Source organism: Asparagus officinalis, chromosome 5 (genome assembly GCF_001876935.1).
Source record: "Asparagus officinalis chromosome 5, Aspof.V1, whole genome shotgun sequence".
Taxonomy (NCBI): domain Eukaryota; kingdom Viridiplantae; phylum Streptophyta; class Magnoliopsida; order Asparagales; family Asparagaceae; genus Asparagus; species Asparagus officinalis.
This window is the reverse complement of record NC_033798.1, coordinates 99,145,818-99,162,033: the sequence shown is the minus strand read 5'-3', so window position 1 is coordinate 99,162,033 and position 16,216 is coordinate 99,145,818. Positions and strand designations below refer to the sequence as shown.

The window sequence follows — 16,216 nt, the reverse complement described above, 5'->3', positions numbered from 1 at the left end:
TTGATTATTTAAACCGTTAAAACCTTATGAAGATTAACACTATTTCTCTAAAATATGAAAACTAGAAAATAGTTTTAAAGTTCGCAAAGCTTGAAAATTAAAGTATGATAAATTTGAATGTCTGAAACATTTGAAAGCTACGCGAAATACATGACAAGTCAACTATATTAAAGAGAAAAAAAGGTATTTGAAAACCTTTTTAAGTTTTGAAAATTTATAAAAAGTTTAAAAATGTGGTAAGTTTGAAAATTAAAGTGAAATGTTGAAAAAGTTGAGAAATCAGAAAGTTTGAAGAAAGTAAAACTATGTAAAAATGGAAAGAGTTCGACAAATTGGAAAGTTTGAATATGGATAAAAGATTAAGAATTTTTAAAAAATTACAGAAATGTGAAAAAGATCTTGAGAATTTGTAAAGCTTTAAAATTAAAGTGAAATGTCAAAAAAGTTTGAAATTTTGGAATTGTAAAGCATTAAAATTAAAGTGAAATGTCAAAAATGTTTGAAAATTTGAAATTGTAAAGCATTAAAATTAAAGTGAAAAATAAAAAAATTTGAAAATTTGGAAATTTTGAAAATTAAAGTATGTGAAATTGGAATGTTTGAAAAGTATAAGAAATTGGAACCTTTGAGAGCTTGGCAACATGTAAAACAAGTCAACTAATTTTGAAAATTAAAGAGAAAAGATAAAAAAGTCTAACAGATCAAAAAATTTAAAAGTTAAACTATGAGAAATTAGAACATTCGGAAAGTATAAGAAATCAGAACGCTTGAAAACTAAGAGAAATGTAAAACAAGTCAACTATGTTAAAGTACAAAAAGAAAAAAATATTTGCAAACCTTATAACCTTATGAAAACTTGAAAAACATTTAAGAAATTGGAAAGTTTTAAAAATTAAAATGATATGTCAAAAAAGTGAAAAACTTTAAAAATTATAAAAATTAAAGTATGATACATCAGAACATTTGAAAAGTATGAGAAATTAGAATGTTTGTATGAGAAAGTGGAACATTTAAAAGCTAAGTGAAATGTTTAACAAGTCAACCACATAAAAGTGAAAACAAAATACAACAGCAGCAGCAACAACAACAACAAAGCCTCTATCGCAAGAAGTTGGAGAAAAAATTGAAAAAGTTTGAAAATTATTGTGAAATATCAAAAGAGTTTGTGAAATTGGACGTTTAGAAAGTTGAAAAGAAGTTTTATAGTTTAAACCGATGAAAACTTTTCAAGATTACTTCATTTTCTATAAAACATGAAACTTGAAAACAATTTGAAATTTTGGAAAGTTTGAAAACTAAAGCAAAAGAAATAGGAACGTTTGAAAAGTATGCGAAATTGGAATGTTTGAAAGGTAAGCTAAGATGCAAAACAAGTTAACTATGTTAAAGTGGGGAAAAGAAGATATTGAGGAGCCTTATAGAATTATGAAAACTAGAAAAAAGTTCAAGAAATTGGAAAGTTGGAAAATTAAAGTAGAATGTCAATGAAGAAAGTGAAAACATGTGAAAATGAAAAGAATTTGACAAATTGGAAAGTTCGAAAGCTTAGAAAAGACTAAGTAATTTTAAAGATATTACGAAAACTTAAAAAGGGTTTGAGAAACTTTGGAAAGAAGTTAGAGAAAACATTTAAAGTTGTGAAAACTTGAAAAATCTTGAAATGTAAAAATTTTAAAATGTCAAAAGGCTTAAAAAATTAAAAAGTTTGAAAAAAATGTAAATATGTAATAAAAAACAGAAAAGAGTTTGGAAAAATGGATGTTTAAAATATTTGAAAATATGTAAAAATGGGAAGACTTTGAAAAATTGAAAAGTTTGAAATGTAAATATCTAAAATAGCCTATGAAAAAGTGGGAAACCTACTTGTATAATTTCAACTGTTGAAATCATTTGAATATTAAAACTTTTTTCTATAAAATAATAAAAACCTACTTGTATAATTTCAACTGTTGAAATCATTTGAATATTAAAACTTTTTTCTATAAAATAATAAAAACCTGAAAACAATTTGAAATTTTGGAAAGTTCGAAAATTAAACCATGAGAAATGGGAACCTTTGAGAGCTAAGTGAAAATGCGAAACAAGACTACTATGTTCATGTGAAAGATAAAGGTATTTGAAAACCTCATAAAAATTTGAGAACTTTAAAGAAACTTGAGAAATTAAAAAGTGAAATGTCGAAAAAAGTTGAGAAATCAGAAAGTTTGAACAAAGTGAAAATATGTGAAAATGGAAAGAGTTTGACAAATTGGAATGTTTGAAAACTTAGAAAAGTTTAAGACTTTTTCCAAAATATTATGAGAAGTTAGAAAATCTGAAAGAAAATATAAATAAATAAAATGGTATTTGAAAATACACAACAAATTAAGACTTTTTTGAAGAAATATGAAACATGAAAAGTAATTAAGGAATTGGAAGTTTGGAAAGTATAAGGAAATGTTAAAGGAGTTTGAAAAAATGGATGCTTCAAAACTTTTAAATAAAAGTTTTGAGACAACATGCAAAAAGTTAAGAACACTTGCAAAAGTTTGAAAATTCAAAAATTATAAAGTTGAAAATATCAAAAAGCTATAGATATTGGAAATTTTGAAAAAAAATGTAATTGTTTTAAATCGTGTTTTGATTAGACCAAAGCTTAAGAAAACTCCTTATGAACTCTTTTATGGAAAAACTCCTTTCATTGGTTATTTTCGTATCTTTGGTTGTAAATGTTTCATTTTAAATACAAAAGATCACCATGATAAATTTGACTCAAAAATCAATGTTGGTATTTTCTTGGGCTATGCACCGCGAAGTAAGGCTTATAGGGTCTTCAATAAACGAAGTCTCGTTGTTGAAGAATCTATAAACGTTACTTTTGATGAAACTAATGTTGGTTCTTAAGTTTTTCTACCTAGGAAAGATGATGATGATGATGTTAAGGGAGGATTGGACTTATTGCAAATCAATGATACTCCTTCTATAGAAGCTCAAAAGGATGTGGATAGCTCAAATGACAATGAACAAATTGAACCTCCTAAAACTTGGAAATTCACATCAAATCATCCAAAGGAACAAATTATTAGAAGCCCTTCAAAAAGAGTTATTACTCGCTCAAAAGCCTTGAGTGAGTGTGGTAATGTTGCATTTCTATCTCAACTAGAACCTAAAAAGATTAATGATGCTTTAAATGATGAATTTTGGGTTTTGGCTATGCATGAAGATAAACAATTTTCAAAGAAATGATGTTTGGAAGTTAGTTCCTAGACCTAACAATTAGAAACAAACTTGATGAACATGATATTGTTACTAGGAATAAAGCTCGTTTGGTTGCCCAATGATACAATCAAGAGGAGGGCATAGACTATGATGAAACATTTGCACCGGTTGCAAGGTTGGAATCTATTAGGATGTTTTTAGCATTTGCCAGCTTTAAAAATTTTAAACTATTTCAAATGGATGTTAAAAGTGCATTCTTAAATGATTTTATAGAAGAGGAAGTGTATGTTGAGCAACCCCCCGGCTTTATAGATCATGCTTTCCCTAATCATGTTTAACGGGTTCAAAAAGCTTTATATGGGTTGAAACAAGCTCCTAGAGCTTGGTATGCTTGCCTCTCTAGTTTTCTTGTTGAAAATGGTTTTTCTAAAGGAACAATTAATAACACTCTTTTTTTGCGAAAAGAAAAAATGATTTCATTTTAGTTCAAATATATGTGGATGACATTATTTTCGGTGCTACTAATGAATCCTTGTGCAAGGAATTTTCTAAAGTTATGCAGGATCACTTTGAGATGAGTATGATGGGAGAGCTTACATTAAAGGATGGGATATTTATTTCTCAAAGCAAGTATGCTAAGGAATTGGTGAAGAAATTCAATTTGGAGAATTCTAAGCATGCGCCTACTCCCATGAGTACTAGTGTTAAGCTTGATGCGGATGAGAGTGGTGAAGACGTGGACCAAAAATTATAAGCATGCGCCTACTCCCATAAGTAGTCTTCTTTATCTTACCGCTAGTAGACCCGATATTATGTTTAATGTGTGTGCATGTGCACGTTTTCAAGCATCTCCTAAAGCATCTCATTTAATTGCGGTTAAAAGGATCATTAAATATGTTAATGGTACTTTTAATCTTGGTTTATTTTATCCAAGAAGCACCTCTTTTGATTTATATGGTTTTTGTGATGCCGACTTTGCCGGATGTAAGGTAGATCGCAAGAGTACTAGTGGAACATGCCAATTCTTAGGAAATTCACTTGTTTCTTGGGCTTCCAAGAAACAAAATTGTGTTGCATTGTCCACTACGGAAGCGGAATACATTGCCGCCGGCTTATGTTGTGCTATAAATATAGTCAACTAAGCTTAGTTGACTATGATTTGAGTTTTCAAAATATTAAAATCTTTTGTGATAACACAAGTGCTATAAATATTTTTAAAAATTCGATTTTGCATTCTAGAACCAAGCATATTGATGTGCGCCATCATTTCTTACGCGATCATGTAGAGAGACAAGATGTATCCCTAGTATTTGTTAACACAAAATCTCAATTAGCGGATATATTTACTAAGCCTCTTGGAGAGGATGATTTTTGTCGCATAAGAAATAGTTTGGGCTTATGCACTATGTGAAAGTTCTACATTGTTTGCTTGTTTAGTTACATTTTATATTTCTCTTTACCCCATTTTTTATGGTGACAAAGGGGGAGAGAAATCTCCTTATTTGTTGTATAGACTTAGGGGGAGCTCATAGATAAGAGGAGCACATATCTATAAGCTATTTTATTTTTGCTCTTATAATGGTTGGTTGTCATCATCAAAAAGGGGAAGATTGTTAGCCCTTATGTTTTGATGATGTTTACAACCACCATTAACGGTACTAATGGCTTATTGAGTGCAAATATAGTAAATTTATTTATCAAGCTTGTTAGTGCCATTTATGAAGGATTGGATGGAATATACGCTACAACGATGATATCCAAAGGAGGAGGAGGCATAGCGATGAAGCAATGTTATTTCAAGAACAACAAATTCATATAAAAGCTTCATCCAAACTCAAGTTATATCAAGACTCAAAGATTACATTCTATGTGAGGATATTAGCTAGTTTTTATTCTCTCTAGTATTAGAATGTAGGCAACGAGTTATTGAATTCACTTGAAGCTATTGGGACTCACACACACATTTTCATACTTAAGCTTTTAAGCGTTTTTCGCAAAATACTATTTTTCACAAGTATGAGGACCTATCTGCAAAATTCTTTTTCTAAACAGTTTGTTTTTAATATTAAAAATATTTTACAAAGTTTCATAATTTTCAGAGGTCATATAAATATTTTCTAAATATTTTAGTTTGAGTCAAAACACTATTCTGGAGCATATCAGAATGCGGTCGACCACACCGGTCGACCGCACTTAAGGTCTTTCGTCACTGGGCTCCAGAGAGGTCGTCGGTCGACCGGTGCGGTCGACCGAAATCTCGATTTTTATATCGGTCGACCGCACCGGTCGACCGATGATGGCTCTGCTTGTTTTCTAAGTTTTCAAAGCTGCTGCGGGCGGCCAGTATTTTTGGTCGGTCGACCGAATTCATCTTTTCGGTCGACCGAACATTTTGGCGGTCGACCGATGGTTTAATCGGTCAACCGTGACTTTTTCTCAAACGGTCGTTTGCCTTGTTTACTGTGCTTTCACTTAACTGTGTTTGGCACAGTCTGTGGCAATAGTCTTTAATCTTTTCTATTTAAACCCAGACTTCTTCTTCTTCCTGTTGCCCTAACTTCTGCTGAAAAACCAGAGAGACGCTGTCTTCTGAGAAAAATTTTCAAACTCTGTTTCTGTAGTTTTTTCACTGTGTTTCTTGTGTGAGTTCACTTCCCAGCTTCAGTACTCTTTCTCTTTGCCATAGGGACTTGTAAAGAGAAAGTCTTGCATCATTTCTACTGCTGTGTGAGTGTGATCTTGTGTAGATCAACTGTGAGGGTGTGGGATCTGTTGAGATCAACTGTATAGCGAGAGATTGAGAGGGAATCACTGTGTAGACGAAGTTCCGGCTTCCAAACCGGGTGTGTTGTGGATTTCTTCTCGAGAGTTGGGAGCGGGGACGTAGGTCAGCGGACCGAACCTCGTTAACACATCGCGCATCAAAGGATAACAATTCCTAACCCTATCTCTTTTACTTTAATCGCATTAGAATATTGTGGTTTGCTTGTGTTTAATTTTTATTACATATTAGAGCCTCTTGACCCTAATCACCCCCCCTCTAGGGTTCAACACCCTTGAGAGGGTGATGTAATTAGTATTGATAGATTTGATTGGAATACTCATAACACCAAGATGCATATTCTTTTCGGAAACCCAACTCTTAGAAATTCCAAAGTTAAGCGTGCTTAGCCTGAAGAAATTCTAGGATGGGTGACCCCCTAGGAAGTTTTCCAGGGAGTGCGTGAGTGAGGACAAAAACGTGCTGAAATGACATGTGGTGGTTTGTGTTTTCCTGGGAGTGCGTGAGTGAGGACAAAACCGTGCTGAAAAGACATGTGGTGATTTGTGAGGCCAGTTTATCAGATCTAATAGCGTACCGACTCCGGGATTCTGGGGCGGGGCGTTACATTACAGAAGATAAGAAGCATGATAAACAAACTTCCAGAGATGTACAATGATGAATATTAACTATACAGCAAGCTGCATTTTGAAGATCCATATTGAATATAGAGTATAGAAAAGACTCAATAATATGCAAAGTAGCAAAACCCAATATAAACACAATTATAACTGAATACACTGTTGTTCGGTTTCATCTAAGGTTGGGGATGTTAACTGAGTCATATATAACCAACCATTTTGAGGGTTAATGCAAAAAAGAGGGCTGGGATCTAACCCTGAGACCCCATCCTTACTCTATTAAACACACGCATGCACGCGAGAGCACACCCTCCTATAACAGGCGCAGAACCAAATATACTAATGCAGAGCACAAAAGTTCACAACAATAATAAGGCTCAAACTCCAACAAAGACATTGTACAATAAGTCACAGTACACATCAACAAAATACAATCAGGAGTAAGTGACATTGTACAATAAGTCATAATACAGATTAACAGGATACCACCAAGAGTATGTGACCACTAGTTTGAATAGATGAAAGCAAAAATACCATCATAAAGTACTATGAAGCAAAATGCAACCCTCTCCTTCTCGCAATAAATAGATTGGATAACATAAGTTTATAATGCAAACAGAAAATTAAAGTCAATAAGTATGCCTAGTGCATTAGACATGTAAAGTTTTCAATTCAATCAGTTTGTAAGATCAAAAGAAACCAATTTGAATATGCTACATACATGTTTGAGATATATTAACTTATATCCAAGACAAATCATCAGAGAATCCATTTTTGGTTAGAAGACTACCCGTGCCATATTGTCAGTCACGACACAGTATAAAGATAACTATAAAAAGAACATCAGCATAACAAAACTTATAGAAGATAAGAAAAGTGAACAAATCTCCACGGGTGTACAAAATGAGTATTAAAAATATAGCTAGCTATATTCCGAAGATTTATATCGAATATAAAGTACAGGAAAAAACTCAACAATATCCAAAGTAACATAACCTAATATAAACACCATTATAACAGAATACTCTGTTGTTCAGTTTTCATCATATGGATGGGGATGTTTACTGAGTCAAACGTAGGCAATCATTTGGGTGTTAATGCAGAAGGTAGTGTAGGGTGGGGTCTTACACTGAGACCCCATCCGTGTTCTTAAAAAAATTAATGCAGACCAAATCTACTAATGCGGACCACAACAGACATACACAACAGAAGTGCACAACAATAAGGTTCAAACTCCAACATAAACATTGTACAGCAAGTCATAATGCATATTAACAGGATAATATCAAGAGTAAGTGACAAACTTGCATTAATTGCTTAATTATTCTTGTTGTATGGCACAGTTAAGAGCATAACAAATTGAATGATGGCAAGATATCTTAAGACTACATGCAAGAGCTACACTTAAATAATCAGAAAGATAGGCGATTAATTTCTCTTATCAAATATCAAATAAGTTATCACTATCAAACTCCCGGAATTCCAACGAATCTCTCTGTTTTTAGTTTCAACATCCTCGACTCTGGTTCTTAAGGTTTTTAACTTTTTCCTCTAAATGCAGTCCAGTAAAAATACCTAACTAAACTAGAGAACCAAACTCATATGTTAACTTGATTTCTTCTAGTCTAGATTTAGAAGTAATTCTAGAACTGATACAAGAAGCGCTAGAAATCATTACAAAATTATACAGCCTATAGGCTATATGATATCCCTCTATGTGATCTAAGAACAGACTCCCAAGGTCATCCCTTAACCAAAGACACCATGCCTGCTCTCATGTCTCTTGAAAAATACGATTTGTGCTCTTCAGATTTGGAGAAGAAAGGGTTATATACATAGAGATGAAAGAAAGGAGAAACTTGTGCACATGCTTTGTGAAAAATTGAAGTTGTGGGTATTCCAAAATCTAAGTTTTCAACCTAAGACAGATCAACATGAAACATTATATAGCAAAGAATTGAACAATAACACTTTTAACTAACATCTAAATGTGGGGGAAAAAAGAGCTTGAAACTCCAATATGATACAAACTACTAGACCCAAATATATACAAATTAAAAAGTTCTCTAACACTAATATTGGCATAAGCTATCGATCAATCCTTCATATACTATCTACTATATAAAGCAATATGTCAAAAGAAAATGCTATGCTGTTCTAGGCATGAAGAAAAGCACCTAGCATCTAGGCTTCCTACGTCTGCTGCGGCAATCACATAGCTGAAATGTGTTGAATACTAGATGGGTTAAGCTGACACCTAAGTGGATTCCTAGGCCCTTTTACAACATTAATGATTATCTCTCTAACGTGTTGCATCTAGAAGGTGTCACCGTCAGGTCCTTTTTTTGTGGAGGGGGGGGGCAACCCTTTACTTATAGAATGTACTGTATATTTCAGTGCGCAGGCAGCAGATTATGTGGTCATTTCCAAAACAAAAACGCTTACGTATGCATTTTTGTGTGGCATGAATCCCCATTGAAATGGTTCAACAAATCTCTGATTGATGGATATCTCATATGAACATACCCTGTTTTGCTTCAGCCAGATGTCTGCACTTTCCTGCATTTTCAAAATTAGGTTGGCATAATATTATGAGATGCCAGGTTGGAGTACCTGAGAGTCAAGATGCAAACTGAAAACCTACAATTCCATTGAATCACAACCTTCAAATTTGACTTTGGGCCTCCTTTCTATAGGATCTTGGCATCAAATACCAAGCCAATAATCTTGCAAGAGATCACCTTATTATTCGGTTCCATACACGACTTAAATTAACTCTGCTGCCTCACTGAGATTCTAAGCTGATGCTCATTGATTCTAGAGTCCATTCGTTTTGATATGTTGGTTATATTTGCTATCTTTCTTAAAGGATTGTCAATCCCAGTGTAATTAACACCAGCAGTGCTCTTGCTTGAACTACACCATCTCCTACTCTTACCATCAGAATAATAAGCTCAAACCTGAAAGTATTTGCTTCTTTGCTGTCTTTCTTTACTCAATGATGCACCACTGGGGGAAGCTGGAGTTCGCATTTGCCTATCGGCTTGGGATCTGATGAGATGTTGCAGTAGCTTTCACACTAAGTGCATCCGTATGAGGTTAGGTTCTCGATTCATCCGTCCTCTTTTCACAATCAGTATTGAATCAGAGACTCCAAACTCTGCAGTATGATGAATTTCAGGTGAAAGTCACAGTCCACAGAATTGAGCTTGTGCATATTTTGTCCTGTGTAATATAACTATAGATGTGTTTTTATTTCAAAACATGACACATACAAGATGGAAAAGATCTTAACTTATTAGTAGTAGTTCATAAAGATTGACTATCAGTCAGTAGGACTACGAAATTATATAGCCTGCACACAGGATACACTACTATATTTACAGCATGACTATGCTCAAAAAAGATGAAGGAATCAAGATAATTCACCGGTCTTTGCTAAAGAGCATTTCACACACACACACACACACACACATACACACACACACACACACACAGTTGCACAAGCTCGAAAAAGATGAAGGATGTCAATATCAGGCTATGTTCTTTGCTCAAGAGCATTTCACACAAAAAAGACGGACTTCAAGATCAGGCTATGGTCTTTGCTCAAGAGCATTTCACCCACCCATCCACCCTACCCACCCATCCACCCATACACAAAAAACAAGAAGAAAGGTGATAAGAGCAATTAAGGCAACTTAAAGAACATGGAAATCAAACTCTGCCAATCAAATGATCACCAATGAATATGGATTATAAACATGACCAATAATTTCAAATATTGATAGGGAATCGAGTGATTTGCATCAGATAGTTACGTATGGTATGGTATGGTCATAGTTCTGAGTTATATGTAAACGATCCTTTTAAATCATAGTTCTTAATGCTGAAATAAACTACACCCTTATCCAACAACTTACTAAGATGGATGTGAATTGTAGGGTACATATGCAAGAAATGTATGACGAGTGTTTTAAATTAAATATGCATTGTATAATTGACTACATGTCAATGCATAATTGAGTACATGTCTGTATAAATATATGCATATATTAAAAGAGTGTCCAAGAAGTGTCGGGTAAATGAGTACCACACGTATCAAGTACTGTACAACTCCATATAGAAGTACTCAGAGAATCAAGATAATTCACTGGTCTTTGCTAAAGAGCATTTCACACACACATTCACATACGCACGCGCGCAGACACACAGTTACACAAGATCGAAAAAGATGAAGGATGTCAATATCAGGCTATGTTCTTTGCTCAAGAGCATTTCACACAAAAAAGACGCACTTCAAGATCAGGCAATGGTCTTTGCTCAAGAGCATTTCACACAGCCATCCACCCCACCCACCCATCCACCCATACACAAAAAACAAGAAGAAAGGTGATAAGAGCAATTAAGGCAACTTAAAGAATATGGAAATCAAACTCTGCCAATCAAATGATCACCAATGAATATGGATTATAAACATGACCAATAATTTCAAATATTGATAGGGAATCGAGTGATTTGCATCAGATAGTTACGTATGGTATGGTATGGTCATAGTTCTGAGTTATATGTAAACGATCATTTTAAATCATAGTTCTTAAGGCTGAAATGAACTACACCCTTATCCAACAACTTACTAAGATGGATGTGAATTGTAGGATACATATGCAAGAAATGTATGATGAGTGTTTTAAATTAAATATGCATTGTATAATTGAGTACATGTCCATGCATAATTGAGTACATGTCTGAATAAATATATGCATTTATTAAAAGAGTGTCCAAGAAGTGTCGGGTAAATGAGTACGACACGTATCAGGTACTGTACAACTCCATATAGAAGTACTCAGATAACATAGCATCTCGTTGTTCTTCAAAGTCTAAAAGGACAACACAAGAAACTATCAGACTTGGGATTCAAAAAAAATGAAGTTTTGAGTGATTAGAACCCCATAATTAATACGAGTAGGAAAAAATATGGATATGGTAATTATAGACCTAGAAAAAGTAGAACTTCTTATAAAAAGTACACCAAATATGATCTTATAGTTATTATTAATTCAAAGGTTACAAAAATATTTTGATGGTCTAGGATGACTATACGAGGAACTATACAAGTATTCAAGAATTTAAGTGAACTTTTTCTTTTATCAATATTACAACGTCAAGAAAGATATCTACAAAATCAAGAAATTTAAAAGAAAGGAAAATAAAATAAATAATTATAGAGTATTTCAAGAAATTCAAAAACTTGACAAGGATACAATCAAAGCACCACTTTATTTTCTTCTAAAAGATTAGTAGAGAACATGGTTTCATGCTTTCTTAAATCTTCAAAATCTATAAGTAAATCTTACAACCCAATTTTTTTCTTCAAATCTTCCAGATAAAAGTAGCACGGAATGTAACATTACTGGAACAAAAAAAAATACAAAGCACCAATGTAATTAAATATTCCTGTTTTACATATCATTTTTGTGTTTCTCAAGAAACATATTTAGAAATTTCCAAATTCTAAAACTGTTCTATATTAAGAGTCAAAGTCTACGAAAATTAAAGCAAAAAGAATTAGAACAAGAAATTTCTAGTTCAAAGATTACAACAAAATGACACTGTTTAAAAAAACAATAATCTCCATAAGAAGCAAAAATAGCTGAAAAGTCAAATGAAAATTTGTACGGGCCCTAGAACTAATGAAGTTGAACAAAATCTAGTACTCCACATGACATAACTTTAGAAGATTAAAACTTTCTCTACAAAATATGAAAACTTGAAAATAGTTTGAAATTAGAAAGCATGAACAAATTGAAAATATGTGAAAGTGTAAAGAGTTTAAGAAATTGGAAATTTGAAAAAAAAAATGTAAGTACGTAAAATGGTATTGGAAATTGCTAAAAAGTTAGTTTAATTCTTAAAACTATTGAAAACTTTGAAAAAAAATGAAAAGTAAAAACATAAAAAGGTAAGATGTCACCAACGCTAAAATGTCATTAAGGCGAATCGTTTGAAAAAACTTTTTAAAAGGTTTGAAAAGTCAAAATTTTGCATTTTGAAAAAAATGTAGTTTACAAATTTGTAAAAAAATATTTTAATCTTAAGCAAAACAGCTACCCTAAGATTTTACTATAGCTGCACTAATTATGTGTGCTAAAAAAGCCAACAAGCAGTTATCAACTTTGCATCATAAAGAATAGGTTATTAAATTAAAATACATAACCCATAAGGCCACAATGACGTGCTCACAGAAGCAGCACAATGTGATGGCTAACCAAAGTTTTTTAATCTCAAGCAAAACAACCATCCAAGATTTTACTTAAGTTGCACTAATTACGCTTGCTAAGAAAACCAACAAACAATTAACAAGTTTGCATCAGAAAGAATAAGCGAGTTAATTAAATACATTGCCAAGGAAGGTTTTTACATCTAAAGATGACAAGTTCAAGAAATTTGATGACAGTATGTTTCTAGCTATCAACATCAGAACATGATTTCAACAGAACTGAACAAAAATAAAAAAGTTATCTTCAATTAAAGGGTCAAGATGTTACCTTTCCCAACTTTGATTTTCTTCGAAGTACTTCCCCACCATGGATCCAGCGATGGGAACTTGAGGATGGGAGAATTTACCTGCATTGATCGATCAAGGATGTAAGCCGCAGAAATTTCCAATGTACACATAAATAGTAAAAAAATAAGATCGTTACCTTGAAATCGCTTGAGATCAGCTCCTCTCTCACCATGGATCGTCGAATCTTTGACGATTTAGGGCAGAAAACCCTCGATAGGCTCCTCTTCCGCCATAGATCGTCGAATCTTTGACGATTTAGGACAGAAAACCCTCTGCTTGAGATAGGCTCCTCTTCCGCCATGGATCGTCGAATCTTTGACGATTTAGGGCAGAAAACCCTCTGCTTGAGATAGGCTCCTCTTCCGCCTTGGATCGTCGAATCTTTAACGATTTAGGGCAGAAACCCTGGATCTCCACGAGAATTGAGAAGATAGGGGCACCGAAAAGCTAGAGTTTTTTTTTTCTTGGGAAGAATTTGGAAGAAGAAAAGGGAGAGGAGAGAAGAGGCTCGCTTAGGGTTTCGGTTTTGGGGGAAGACGAGAGATACGAAGGCCCCGCTAATCCATTTAAGCCGGTTTAAGTCGGCGTCAAGATTAAGCTAAGTAACGGTCATAATTAGGGTAAGTTTTCTTCTTGATTAAGTCTTAAGTTAAACCTAACTACATTTGGACGTGATTGTCGGCTGTCAAAGTTTATTCTCACTGATACGTGGGCCCATGTATTTGCAATAGGAAAGCGCACTATTTCAAAGTTTATATCTTACTGACACATGGGCCCACGTATTTGCAATAATAAAGGGCACTTGACTGGCATCTTATATATTTATGTGATTGACATGCAAGAAAATGGTAGAAATTAAGAGTTATGAATTAGAATAAAACTAAAATAGCTGCTCTTTCTGGAATGCATATCAAAAAGTCTATTAATTAAGTAATCAAATACTAATGAGAATTTCCACTTTTCAAATACATGTCATCTCCTTGTTCTCTACTACAATCAGTTTTTTTAAAAATTGAGAAAAAGTTTTTCAAAAAAAGAATATCTATATACAGTAAAAAATTTTAAAAATGTAAACAATTGAAAGTGATAATAGAAAATTAATCCAACAATGCTTCCGTAATTCCATATAATTCTAACAAAAAAAAGTATTTATATACATTCACATGAATCATTCATGACTCCATATTGAAATATGTATAATAACGTGACAAATTAAGGAAACCTTTTTGCCTGTTATGCCAACGCACACCCTTATCGTTTGCAACTTACAAATTGTGCTAATACTATTACATAAATCTGTATCTTGCTAATGCTAAGGGAAATTGGAAAGTTTGGAGGGCACATGGATGTAGAAGACGCAGGAGCCCACAAGAAGGCGGCCACAGAAGCAGCAGCAGTAGAAGTCAGTAGAGGAGACGACCGAGGCTCGAACCTGACCTCTTTGTCGTCCTCCTCTTCAGGACAGCTAGCCCAACTATCTTGGACCGAGCCCTCACTTGTTCCTTGGGCCTATTCCTCACCCTCCTTGTCTCCATTGTTGACATCCAGGACCAGCTATCCTCTTCTCTTCTCTATCTAACGCAAAGCGTCAAAGCAATTGGCGACTCGTGAGGAATAATAGAACTATCTAGGATCGATCTTAAGCTCGGCCGCCAGCTGTATCATGAGGTAGTCAAAGCCAGCCTTGCAGGCCAGGGCCACCTTGATCTTCCAGAGAGTGTCGTTACGGTAATTTTCAACAACCTCAACTAGCAGGCCTTGGACTCTAAAGTGGTTGAGGCGACTCTACAACACATGTATCTTGGCGAGAGATGACTCTCATTGTCTCTCAACTGGGGTTGTGTCCTTCCTTAACCTCTCATGTGCAACCTTCTCCTTCTTTAGTCAGTTCTGCAGGGCCTCAGCGTTTTGACGAGCTAGTTGAGTCCGTTTAAAAAGCATCAATGCTCTCCCACCTCTTGACCTTGGTCTCTTCCTTCAGGTACCTTATCACGTCATCCCGATCACAAAGCTTGTGCTCGAGATTGTAAAATCTCGTAAATTGTAAAATATTATGAAAAATAATATTAGATGAGTTTTTATTATGATAAATATTATTTATTGGTAAATGAGCATGTTAGTAATCGATTTGAGATCGAATAAGTGCGTATATAAGAGTAAACGAGTAAAAACATGCACACACATGCACAAAACTATAAACAATTTTGTGTTCTGGTCAGTCGACCGACCAAGCTGATTGGTCGACCGATGATGCCTAATCGGTCGACTGATGCCTTGTGCTCAATCGACTGACGGGGCCATTTCCAGAATCCTAGTTTGAGTCGAATTTCGGGTCTTTTTGAATTGGTTCGGTTTTGTTAGTATATATACGGATATAATTCACGAAAATCTCTCTTTTACATCATATTTCTGAACCCTAGCAGCCACCCTCTCCCCTCAAAAACCCTAGAGCATATTTTGGTGAATTTTAAAGCTTTGTGAAGCAAATACCGAGAAGAGGGCGAGATTGTTGGCGTTTGGCGAGGGAGGACCTGTTTTCTTGCACCTGATGCGGCATAATTATGTACCAAAATTGCAAGTGCACAATTTATCAAGTTATAGTATAAAAAATATCGATCCCACGAGGAAGGTGATTTTAAGAGATTATTAGAAATATTTCTTATGTTTTGTGCATGACAATTAGGAATAAAGAATAAGTGTGATTTTGTTGAGTGCTTGTTATGAATATATGCAAAAGATAATAAATTAAATTTTAGAAGAGAGAAGGAAGAATTAAAGAATAAATGAAATCACAAGGCAAGAAATATGAATTAATAAAATCAAGAAATAAAACCAAAAATGAAAAGAAAAAAAAAGTTAAGATGAAGGATTCAAAAGAGGTAAGAACTTTAGAATATAATCCATTAGCCAATTTCAATTACAAAATATAAACTATTCTCTTTTTATAATATTTCAACTTAGATTTATTAAGCATAGATTATCAAACCATTTAAGGAAAGTGTAACCTATCAAATTATCATCTAAGTTAAAATTACTATTCATGATAAGGAC

The 16,216-nt window shown here is 33.9% G+C and overlaps 1 protein-coding gene across 8 annotated transcripts in view; it reads right to left on the bottom strand.

The window, feature by feature from the left end:
• Positions 1-13,706, bottom strand: part of LOC109840352 — a 35,235-nt gene extending 21,529 nt beyond the window's left edge. For 4 of the 8 annotated variants that reach the window (XR_002246899.1, XR_002246900.1, XR_002246901.1 and 1 more), the window contains exons 1-2: positions 13,302-13,706; positions 13,146-13,224 (exon numbers count right to left, since the gene is read on the bottom strand). Coding sequence is in view for 5 of the 8 variants with exons in the window: in XM_020408961.1 (XP_020264550.1) it covers positions 13,146-13,224; positions 13,302-13,466 (244 nt within the window). In the remaining 3 variants the exon portion in view is untranslated. Of the gene's footprint in view, positions 1-9,459; positions 9,839-11,283; positions 11,478-13,145; positions 13,225-13,301 lie in introns of those variants that run through there. The other 4 variants (XM_020408966.1, XM_020408962.1, XM_020408964.1 and 1 more) reach the window with 4 other exon arrangements.